At 35.4% G+C, this 12,695-nt stretch overlaps 2 protein-coding genes across 2 annotated transcripts; one reads left to right on the forward strand and one right to left on the reverse strand.

The window, feature by feature from the left end:
* Positions 1–826: 826 nt before the first annotated feature.
* LOC129890409 (inactive glucose-1-phosphate adenylyltransferase small subunit 2, chloroplastic-like) lies at positions 827–4,569 on the forward strand (the record flags this gene model as incomplete). Its single annotated transcript, XM_055965961.1, has 9 exons — positions 827–994; positions 2,090–2,380; positions 2,602–2,853; positions 2,970–3,125; positions 3,277–3,380; positions 3,466–3,577; positions 3,691–3,789; positions 3,992–4,099; positions 4,276–4,569. Coding segments are annotated over 9 exons (1,407 nt in total), but the record flags the coding sequence as incomplete, so codon positions are not given.
* A 174-nt stretch (positions 4,570–4,743) lies between these two features.
* Positions 4,744–12,451, reverse strand: LOC129889002 (potassium transporter 4-like). The gene is made up of 10 exons (XM_055964099.1): positions 12,151–12,451; positions 10,481–10,644; positions 9,609–9,849; positions 9,282–9,527; positions 8,934–8,984; positions 8,566–8,826; positions 8,351–8,403; positions 7,519–7,633; positions 7,168–7,422; positions 4,744–6,202 (listed from the first exon to the last, which is right to left on the reverse strand). The coding sequence occupies exons 2-10, from the start codon at positions 10,634–10,636 to the stop codon at positions 5,121–5,123; spliced, it is 2,460 nt and encodes an 819-aa protein (XP_055820074.1). The 5' UTR covers positions 10,637–10,644; positions 12,151–12,451; the 3' UTR covers positions 4,744–5,120.
* Positions 12,452–12,695: the final 244 nt, after the last annotated feature.

Raw genomic sequence — 12,695 nt, forward strand, 5'->3', positions numbered from 1 at the left:
TTATGCCAAGACAAACATTATAGAGGGGCATAATAATAATAATAATAATAATAATAATAATAATAATAATAATAATAATAATAATAATTGTTGGATATAAAATTCCTTAAACTTGCTTATATAGAATTTATAGAGGGGACAATATAACAGGAGACACGAAAGCAGAGACAATGCCTACCTTCATATCCACTCCATTCCCATTTGCCAAAAATAAATTAAAAAATAGAGGCAAAACATTCACAAAGATTCTTTTTTTTTTATTATTATTATTTTCAAATAAAAAGTTAAAATAGAAAGAAAAAAAATCAGAATGAATAGCATCCATCGTGAGTTCAAGAATTGATATGTATTCGAATCATAAAAACTAATAATCGTCGATATACTCATATTGATGACGTTATTAATGTTATGTTATACATATTTGTTTTTTTTTGTAAAACAAAGTTGCATGGCATCCATTACTAAAGAATGCTTTGTCAATATAGAACCAAATGAATAACATGATTATCATATATATGAAGAAGAAAAAGAAAAAAGAATTAGTTGAAAATTCCTATCTATTATATGTAAAGAAAAACTTAGAATCTAAGTTAAAACATAGAACCATTGCAAATATTTACTTATGAAAATAATAACAACATGGTCACTTTAAGCCAAGTAATGGTATGACAAAATATTCTGATGGGACATGGTTGTATTCATAAGCTAGAAGAAAGCTAAATATTCCCTCCTAAAACTTTCCTTCTTAAATTTGTGTCACATCACATAAAAATTGCCAAGTATATATACCACCAATTAGGTGATATAATTTTGACATACAAAATATTCATTCATGTCTCTTCCTACTAAGTTAAATCTCAAGATTAAGTCCCCTCATGAGTATGGCTACAAGCCTACATCAAGGCTCATTCCATCTTCTATTCCATCAAAGTTGAATCTACCATATACACATCACTCTGATTGTCCAAACATTCTATGTCCTCCAGCAGACCAGGTTTACATGACATTTTCCTTAAATATACTATCTCTCCTACTTATTAAAAATATATGTCTCCAAAATATTTGTCAGTTTAGAAGTTCAAGATAAAATAAATTACTCCCTCCGTCCCACGTTTACTTATTTAGTGTATGTATTAAAAATGGATTTCCACTTTTACTTGTTCACTTTTATCATTTAGTTACTAATTTATCCTTATTACTCTCAATATCTCAATTTATATGACTTACTTTCCTTTTTAGTCAATTCCAAAAAGAATGACACATTTCTATATTTATTAGTAACAATTTAACTTTAAAATATCCATTTTACCCTTAATGAAATGATTTTTAGTCACACAAATATCTATGACTTATTTTAGACCACAAATTTTAATTTTTTTTCTTTCTTAAATTTTGTGCCAAGTCAAATTAACTCATAAATTAGGACGGAGGGAGTATTAGCTATAGTCATTTCCCAATGTATTTTCCAAAACATTGAGTAAAATTGTCATTCTAATTATTGCTCTTTAAAGGGTGTGCCAAATCAATACTGAATAAGTAAAAATCGACGAAGGGAGTATTTTTTTATTTTTATTTTTCATTTTACCCCTTATTAGCAATGTGCTCTTGAAGACTAGAACCACCTCAATTATGACACATAAATAGAGTAAACATAAATAAGGGTAAAATAGTTAAACACTCCTCCTAATTAATGTTTTCTTAAAAGGCGTGTAAATGAAAATTATGACAAGTATTTTGAGACGGAGGGAGTATATCGCTCTCTGCCTAGTAATTTCATGTAACAGCTCACAGACTGCTCACGGTTGAACTAGAAAGGAGGTTCATTGTGAAACTTGCCTAAGCCAAATGCAGCATTGAGATGGAAAGGGAAAGTCAGGGACCATAAAGGGCGGGTTCAGAATTCAACTGTCGAGGTGTCTTTTGGGTTAAAACTCAAGGGGACAAAACCTTAAGGTCTTAAAAGTTGGACGGAGAGCAAACAATACCTTGACAGTTGAGCCTGGACCGATATATCTTGTTACTATTTTCTAAAATGTCAATGTAGCAAGAATCTATAATGTAGATGTTCATCTTTACTATTGTTTGTCAGAATGTTGCAGCAATAGTATTTGGAGATGGATCCAATTCAAGACTTTATCCATTAACAAAGAGAAGATCAGAAGCTGCACTTCCTATAGCAGGAAACTATAGGCTCATTGATGCAGTTGTCAGCAACTGCATCAATAGTAATATCAAGAAGATTTATGCACTTACGCAATTTAACTCTGCCTCTCTGAATTCTCACCTTTCAAGAGCTTATTCCGGTTCACGCATCGGAAATGAAGCATTTGTTGATGTAATTGCAGCTTATCAGAGTCCTGAAGGCAAGGGCTGGTTTCAGGTATAAAAAAAAACAGGCAGTTTCAAGCCTTTACTTTATTATAAATGCATGCTATAACATTCCTCCTTGAATAGCTGTTAACGCGAATAAGAGAAACACTTGTTATATCCAATTTCTATACATTCTACGGATAAAGAAGAATTTGAAAGATTTTTGTAGGTTCTTATCAACATCGGAACAATAGGACATTTATGCTTTTCTGTGTTTTTATGTATTCTCAGGGAACAGCTGATGCTATAAGAAGATGTTTGTGGGTACTAGAAGAGTATCCAATTGTTAATTTTCTAGTCCTTCCTGGTTACCATCTTTACAAAATGGATTTCCAGGAACTCTTAAAGGTCCACTGCAACAATAGAGCTGATATAACTGTTGCAGTGTTAAGCAGCAGGAGGGATAAAGATAAAGAACTTGGTACTTTCCAAGTAAATTCAAAAAATCAAGTCATTTCGTTCAAAGATAATCCGGAGATGAGAGTAGTACGTCTCTTTTTCCTTCTCATCGTACTTCCAATTGCTTCATTTGTTCCACATTGTGGACTAGCATATATCGGAGTACTTTTCCTTGAACAATATCAAAACATTATTTTCAGGTGCAAAATTCAGAGATTTCTCAAGATAAGTATGTCAGTATGGATATCTATGTTGTTAACAAAGATGCCATGGTAAAGCTTCTTACAGAGTATCACCCCATGGCCAATGACTTCAGAAAAGAAGTTGTACCAGGTGCAATTTCCTTAGGAATGAATGTAAGAGTCGTGTATTTCCATATCCGATCAACTTGTTGCTCTACGTTGCCATTCCTAAGATGTTTTTCAAAATTTTGAACATAAAATATCTCCTTCGGATATTCAGCATTTTGTATCTACTCTTAATTGAACCGCTCTTTGGAACAAACAGGTATATGCACACAAATTCAGTGGCTACTGGGAGGACATGAGAAGCATTGAAGCTTATTACCAAGCAAATATGGAAAGCATAAAAAACACAAAGAAGGCTTATAGGTCAGTATATATCTCCGAAAACCAATAAGTCTCAAGAGTAAATCCCTTAAATATCACCTAACGGGACTTTCATTTTCGTTAGCAGCTTGTATGACAAAGACTCTCTCCTGTACACTTTGCCTCGACACCTGCCTCCAACTCAGATAACTGATGCTGCTATAACAGACTCTGTGATAGGAGATGGATGCTTTCTCAATGTATAAAAGTGATCAATTGTCCTTGAAATTTAGATAAAAGTTTATATAATTTTTCTCAAGAATTTGGTCTCACAAACATCTTTCTTCCATACTTTTGTGTTTTCCGAGTGCAGAGATGCAAGATCAGAGGTACTGTGGTTGGCATGAGGACTAGAGTAGGAGATGGAGCTATAATTGAGGATTCAGTAATAATGGGATGTGATACTTACCAAGTAAGACACATGAATACATTTCATTTGGTATTCATGGATGGTCACATAGAGGAAATGGAGACTATATGAATCCAGTTCATATTCAAGTAAAATCTTTTGAAAGATCCCTCATATTTCTACGTTTGATTCTTATCGATCATGGTAATAATACGGAACATTAAGTTTCAAGGGGAAGGATATTTAACTTGGTGAAAATATGCAGAATGGTCGCGCAGAGGAGGATATGCACATTCCTATTGGAATTGGAGAAGGCTCACAGATAAAGAAAGCTATAATTGATAAGAATGTGAGAATTGGCAAAAATGTTAAGGTACTTTGAAAGAATTCCTATCAAGCTCAAAATCTTCTTTAAACATGTATAGATACTAGTAAGGATAAGGTGTTTGAATGCGCGAAAATATCAACAACAACAAAAAAAAATGTACAGAATATTGTGATCATGTTCTTGATGAAACTGTATTCATACTTTAGTTATCTTTCAAGCAGATTTTGAACAAGGATAATGTCCAGGAGTGCAATAATGAAGCAAATGGTCACATTATTACTGGAGGCATAGTAGTAATACTGAAAGGTGCCATTATTCCAGATGGGAGCATTCTGTGACAGATCACATCACTCTTTCAATGATTTGGTAGGAAGACATAGCTGCTGGGAGTCGAATTGTACACTGAGAAATTATTATTTTAGTTCACTTTGGTTGATAGTTCAGATTTAGATCATAATCATTTTGTGATGACTTGAATTCAAGGGGAATAAAGTTTCCAAAATCTGGAATCTTTTTAATAAAAAAATGCCAGCTTTGTTCTTTATAAAAAAGCACCAGTAAAGCTTGCCTTCACACTCTATGGAAGAAAGGCAAGATTAATGAACTTCTTTTTAGGGAAAAGAAAGGAAGAAAATAAAAAAATTATTAAAAAGATACTGAAATAGCACTTAATATAAGAAAGAATATACTTAGGGTTCCAATGGGAATAGGTATATTGATAGTTTGGGAAATGCAAAACTCTCAAGTACAATGCTCTGAAAAGGAGTAAAGGAAAATGTGCATGTTTATGTATTCCCAGCAAGCTAAGATATTAAAAAGTAAGAAATCCTCTATATGAATACAATTATAGAAGGTGTAGAACATAAAAAACTAAATCAGCTCCTCTATTCTGACATTTCACATTTGATTTCATAAGACTACCAACATCATCTATCCAGATTCTCCTCAACATTTGCTATCAGATATCGCATTTGATGTTAGGACTACCAATCATCTACTAAGCCTAAACATTCTGCAGGCAACAGACAAAAGGCATGCTAAATTCCAATGCCAGGTTATTTTACCTCTAGACATGGTATATCATGCCAACTTCAATAAGACTAATCTGAGGAATGTTAAGCACCACGGAAGGACCCCTACAGTTCTTGCGCAGAAATGAATACCCAATGTCAATAGCAAACTTCTTTAAGAAAGAGGACGATCTCCTAGCTTTCACGTAGGAGTGCCCCATTATATATGCAACCCCTGCCTCCTTTGCTCGAATTAAATCTTCAAGCTCATCCTTAACAGCTGGATCCATGCCAGGGTTTTCTGGCAATTGAAACCTCACTCGCCGCCTCCTTATTTGTGGGTTCTCATCAGCATAAGCAGATCTTAGACTCTGGAGAGTCAGAGACTTGCTGCTTTGAATGGAGTCCCTCATTCCAAAATCCTCTGAGACAATTAGTGTTGGAGTCGACTGTATGCTTTTTTTGCTTATAACTGCCATCCTCCCATCAAGTGATGGAGTCTCAGAGCTTGATAACTGTGGTTCCACAGCTTCCATTTGGATAAACTCTGCTATACTTTGGATGAGAAGGTCCTCGAAGTCCCCATCATCTCTCTGTATGTCCTTGTAGCCATACCTAACAATGCAACGATACATGCGATACGGTCTTGGACAAATGCGACCAATGAGGAAGCGTTCCTCAGGTGAGACATAGGGTACTGGAACAGATTTGACGCATAAAAACACCAACACACTGTGAAATGCAGGGAGATTCGTGAGGAAGTGAGAGAAGATAGCTGGGACCCCTGTTGCCAATTCTGAGTATACGAGGCCTACCCCTGGGACGCGCACAATACCAAGGCTGGGGCCCATCCCAAGGAGCCATTTTAACGGAACTTTGTTCTGCAGATCAAATTTGTACTTCTTGCGAGTTCCATATTGCCAGACAAACATGACTGCTAGGAAAACAAAAGCCAGCACTAGGGAGACCCAGCCTCCCTCTGGAACTTTAGTGAATGCGGAAGACAGGTACACACCTTCAATGAACCAGAAGAACAGGAGAAAGCAAGTGGCAAGAACTATGTTTCTTTGCCACACAAAAATCATGACCAGTGTGGTGAGAAACGTTGTGATAAACATACTAGTCATGCAAGCTAGGCCTGAAAGAAAAAAGAATTCATATGAGAAAACAACCAAGAATTATAATTAGGCTAGATTAAAATAAAGATTCAAGTGTGGACATAATTTTTTTGTAGTATCTGCAACAATATTAATAGTAAATCAGTGTCATGATAACAGAATTCACAATGACCACATGGTACTTGGCACAAGGGAATACTCTTTGTACTGTGTTTGAAAAAAGAAAGCAGATTCCTTTCTGCAGGTTATGCAATTAGAGATCCCTTCTTGTTCACTTTTTCTTGTTTTAGTTTATATTCTATCTTTTCAGATGAGACTCCTTTCATCCCAGGAGGCTTATAAATCCTCCATCACGAGGTTCGCATAGAAGAGTACATTACTAGAGCTACACATCACATTAGAGGAACACAATCATATAAAGCAATTAGGTTCCATAGAAAATTTTGCAAACAGAACTAAATTGGGATTTGTCACCAATCTGTAGTCTTAACAAAACTAACTTACAGGTGATAGATAACAACCACCTGCACCTCAAACTCAAATAGTTGGGTTGGTAATTGAATTTTACGTCTTCATCCCCTCTAATAATTACCTTACAGTTGACAAATCAATCAATCAACTATGACTCAATCTCAAACTAGTAGAATTCTGCTATGCCCAAAATATTCGTCCTGATTAGACCATATTTTTTGTTGGCTATCAAACTATCACAACCTTCCTCCTTTATATAGACTATGGAACTGGCTGTGTTCTGGGAAGCTCACATAGGTGAAGTTTATAATGGTAGATGCACAGAAGAAAAAGTTCAGTTGCTTTTTTAGGCAGCATGATTGAAATAGTTGGGAAGAAGACAACATGGTGGAGATTGTAACTCTGCTTTATATTGAAATTAAATGTTTTTTTTTTCAAACAAGAAACAAAAATTATATAGTCAAAAGGAGCATCAAATTTACAAAAGAGCTCTTCAACACACTGTTGGGCTTACCATATGCATTTCCCATTAAAATTGTGTCCTGGAACCCAACAGCCACGGAAAGTGTAAGAATCATAAGGATCCAATTTATTTCTGCAATATAGATTTGCCCTTTAACATGCTTTGAGGTGTGGACAATCTTAACTCGGGGGAAGCAACCTAGTGCATTCAATTGCTTGACTATGGAGAAAGTAGCTGTGATGATGGACTGACTGGCAACAATGCTTGCAAGGGTAGCAATGACAAAAATAGGCCAATATACATTATCTGCATGAAAGCAATGAGCAGCAGTTCTGAAAATGGATATAACTTCATCATCTATCCCAAGAACAATCTCATTCAAAAGTGAAATAAAGAACTAACCAGGTATTGAATTATAAAAGCTGTCTGGAATAGAAGCAAGATTTTTGGACAGGAAAGCAGCCTGACCCATATACTGTACCACCAAGCAAGGATATACAAGAAATGAAAAGGCAATCTGCAAAGGAAAAAGACTTTCAGATTGACATGGTGCAAGTTCTAGAAAACCAACTAATCAACTACTACATTGAAAGATGACGCAAAAAAAGAACCATTATTGGCAATTAAATCTGCTCAGTCAAAAGGATAATCAGCCTAGGGGGTCCCATTTCACAAAGTATACAATTTTGGCTGCACTTTGGGAAAGTAATTAATACTGTTCCTTTCAACAAAAAAAATCCATGCTTAACACAAAAGTTGCTTCAAAGAGTTTCAAAATTCTCTCCACTTATTGTCATCTGAAGTCCTCTCTGATTAAAACAAATTCATTATCTAAATCCATGTAAACCTTGTTGTTTGCTAAAAATGGATCTTTCACATTTTCAAACTGTTACAACAATATTTATCGAATTTGGAAAGAGTCAGAAGAAATGGTTTGAGCCACTTATTTGATTCCTCGAACCTTTTGCTCTGGCTACTATGATGTTTCACTTAGCAAGGTTGTCTCTTGCCTGCACATAGATTCGGTAGCAGTTCGAAAAGTTGCCCTATTCAGGAATCTCTGTTCAACTTAAATATTCACTATTAAAATGCAACCAGAAACCTTCTTGCTTGTTGCTTCCCAACCCAATTATTTTTGTCCTAGTGCTCAGGATTTGACACTAAAGACATACATGCTGGGATAAATTAAGTAAGAGCACACCAGTTTCCTGAAGCTGCAAACAGGCTGACTTACCCTCATTGAGCAGGAAGTGAAGTGACCAAGATCTGCAAACATAGCTTCCGTACCTGATGATGGAAAATGAATTACAAAAAAATGATTTTTAAATTCTGAAGGACATGCTATCTAATCCTTGTTTAACTAACTAGTAAGTATCTGCATGAACAACTGCACCTAATTCAAGGACTACTTCTTTATCTTGGATAAAAGAGTTGATATCTTTGATGTACCTGCAACAGATAGGAGGACACCACCAAGAGAAAACCATCCTTGTTTTCTTGTTTCCCTAAAAAACTTGATGATATAATAGGGAGAAAGAGCATGCACAATCTTGGGATTCCAAATTATAATGTTGTAGAGCCCAATCGCAAAAATCGATATCAACCAAATGATTACTATCGGTGCAAACAAAAAGCCAACCCTATGGGTCCCAGAATGCTGTAGAGCAAACAGACCAACCAATATCAGGCAAGAAAGCTCCAGCACTTCACCTAGATGAAAAACAATTTAATGATCAATGCCTTGGATGGAAGTCACATAAGAGCAACATTAAAGTGATAAAATATTTACCCAAAGAGGTAAATCTAAATAAATCTACCGTGAGATAGGTGTTCTGCAGCAGCCTTGATTCCTGACATGGCCGATATAACTGCCACATCAAAATAATTCCAAATAAATAAACATACTAAATTGACAAAATTAATACAAAAGTTCTGATTGCATTTCTGCACTAACATAGGCTTAGCAAGGTAGCAAATATGTCATGCTAAAATTTAATATGTTGTCTATCATTCTTCAACTGAGGAAGGAAACAATTTCATAAAACCAAAATAATTATTCTAAATTTATTTTTCCTTTTTTTGGGATAAACTGATAGCTTTTGAATTACAAACGCACACCAGCTAACGCCACATACAAGAAAGCAACTACTGTTAGAATTATCAACCTGACATTGCAGGCGTTATAATACCATCACCAATGACCATGCAAGCCCCCAACAATACAATAATGAGTAAAACAGTACGCGACTTCTTGTGTTTCTCAAGAAATCTCTTTAACGCTGAACACGATGTGGACTGCCCAGCAAAGCCATATCTGTAAGCAGATAGCTCCTCATCAGCTGTTTGTTGGTTGGAAAGTAGACTGAATTTTGCATGTCTACAGAGTAGAGAGTAAAGAGCAAATGTACCACCTGGTAACATTCAAGTATAATTGATCAACACAATCAGGTTCCACAAGTATTATTGGATTCACAGCCTTCTCTTTAACATACCTTCGCCATTATCATCAGCACTCAGTACAATAAGTACATATTTGATCAAAGGAATAAGAGTTATTGTCCAGAAGACCAACGAAAATGCACCAAATATTGTTTCTGGAGTCTGATAATCGTGCAACTTCCCCACGAATATACTCTTATAGACATAAAGTGGTGAAGTGCTCAAATCTCCGTACACCACCCCAAGACTCTGGTATGCCAACAGTAGATTTCTGGAAATATCCACCAAAAGGAACTGCAAGGCCAAATATAAGAGCCTAGCTGGTTTCATACATAATCAGTAGGTAAATAAATGAACTTGACAAATGGGAACTTTAAATTTATGAATTCTAGAAGAAAAGAAGAAACTAAACTTTTCTGTTAAATGAATAGTAACGTGTATTATCTGCTGCACAAATTTCAGACTACGTGATTTCAGTCACAATGTACCCGAAGCTTGAAATTTTCTTTTTTTCTGAAATCTCCTTATTTTGATGAATAAACCTACGCATGGGAATCTGCTAGTTTTTGGTCGCTGTAATATCTGCATAACTTATGTGGGAGTCTGTTAATTGCTTTACACAAGATAGACTGTGGAATGAAATACTTGCATTAATAGACCCAGAGAATTCTTATTTTTTTCATTTGTGCAAGGGAAGTGGAGTGAAGGGCTTTTGCAACTAAGGTTATTTATATTTCCCTCCAATGGGAAAAAAACAAGTGGTTTGCTGCTACATTGTCACTTGATTGGCGATGGTGCAATGAGCATTTGCAGGAACAATTTGTTGACCTCCATTATACAGTGCAATATTTTACTTGTACCACATATCCTATCAGTGTAACTTAAGATGAAAGCGAAGCAAAAGTGAAAAAGAAATATTATCCACCTTTGGCGCCAACTTCCTTTTTTTCCTTTCTAATTGGGGTTGTTCAACTTGTTCCTCTTGTCCAACTGTAATGATCGATTCCTGGGCCCCACCTGCAGACGTCGGAGGTGGTTGCTCCACTTTATGTTGCGTGTGCTCGACATCACCTTGATACATCTATTTACCTGCCATTTGTTACAAATAATCCATGTTAGAAGAGATATGTCAAAAAAGAAAGAAGTTAAGCAGCCAAGGGCATAACCAAGCCCCCCCCCCTCCCTCACAAGACACATCTTGCACCTATGAGTCCCTATAATTATCCAAGAAGACACTTTTATCAAAATGTACAAAATAAGCTGTCACGGAACAGCAAATGGTAAGCACCAGCAGAACTATCTTATCTAATGATTTCTAAGCACTTCTAATTCATAATTAATTAGGAGAAATAGCAGAATTGAAATGAATGATGTAGATGCTTAGTGATCACAAGCATCAAAAAGTGTTGTCTTGTAAAACCATAGTACCAGACTGGATACCAACAATCTCAGTTTGATGCAAAGCAACTAAAACCCTCATACGGTAAACCGAAAATCCCTCTCTAACCAAAAAGCATACATGATACACAAGAAACAGATACCTAGAGTAATCAGTTGAAACATAAATAAGTAAACTTCTCAGACTTGATTACAAGAGCCAAGAAAAGAGGTAGGAAGAAGATTATCATGTCAAACTTGTTGAAATGGTAGAGAGGGAACATGCAAGGCATATAGCCCTAGAAGTGGCAGAATCTTCTCATTCATACATACACCAACTGGTAGCAAAGATAATGCTCAAAAAGGAAATACAAGTCACCTTCTTTGACAAATACTCTATTCATCTCAAAATGCAGTTTCTTGCCATTCAAAAATATACAAACAACAACATGGCCATTAAGTGCCATTTGCAATTCACCAAAGCTCAATGAATCTTCTATTTTACTAAGCTCATAAAAAAGACTTTTTTCTTTCTTTCTTTTTTCCTTGAAAAGGGTTGAGGGAGTCACAAAGCAGCAACCAAAGTTCCCTCAAAGTACAAATAAAACGTAATCTGAATGTCTTGATCAAATGATGGGAACTAGCCAACTTCCTTGTTTTGTTTAATAACCTGGTGCCCGACCCAACTTGCGTGCAACTCAACTAATTCCACATAATACCTGTCACCTACCACTAGTAACAGTTACCAGATAACTCTATCCACCAAGTCTAGGACAGATGAAAAAGAAATCACCTAGTGTATTTATCGCAGATTTTAGCCAACTTCCTTTTTTTCAAGTCTTTTTCATTTTAATCATCAAATTATCTTTCCTAAATCAATAGCACAACAAACAAACAAACAACATTGCATCTCAATCACAATCCCAAAAGAACCTAGTACATCAGAACCAATTTCCTTTGGCTCAAACCCTATATATATGTTAAAATAATCATCAAATTAGTACAAAAAAATCGTGAACTCGAATCTCTAAAGTTCAAATCCTAGATAAGCATCATCCCCAAACCATTTCAATACCCAATCCATTCCACTTGTGGACACATATTATTCATCATAAATTATGTAAGTAGTAATTTTACTTGCACCTTAATAACAATAAAATCACAAACTAATCAAAATGGGGATTCAGAAAAAAAAGATGCACCAATGAAACCAATTACCAAGTTGTGAAACCAATAAAAAGTCCACAGTGAAGTGTAATTTTCCAGCAACGTCGCGATGACGTAAGCGGGTTACGGTGGGTGTATTGAGATGTAAAATTGGAGAAGATAGTGATGGTGTTACTACTACTAATAGGGTGGGTGGTCAAGATTAAGCCTTGTTCTTCTCCTCCTCCTCCTTCGTCCATGATTGGTAATCTTCTGCTACACTTGGCTCCTTCTACTTGGTCTGCCATTCTCTCATTCTTGCCAGAAAAAATCATGGCCATTAATTACTCTTAGCTTTTGAGGTTTTCATACAAAAAAAAAACTTTTTTATTATAACTACTTTATTTGTGCCAAAATATTTCTCTTTGCTTTTTCATTTAGAGCTCTTTTACTATATTGTTCGGATGATTGTTAGTTTAAATATAATGTTTGTTGTAATTGATATTTGAATTTTATTAAATTTATTGTTAGGTAATGATGAAAAATATTCATTTTGTATAACCGTCGATTTGGTGTAATCGCATTGTTACTTTAATCAACAACAACAATAACAGACC

Source organism: Solanum dulcamara, chromosome 5 (genome assembly GCF_947179165.1).
Source record: "Solanum dulcamara chromosome 5, daSolDulc1.2, whole genome shotgun sequence".
In the NCBI taxonomy this organism is placed as follows: Eukaryota; Viridiplantae; Streptophyta; class Magnoliopsida; order Solanales; family Solanaceae; genus Solanum; species Solanum dulcamara.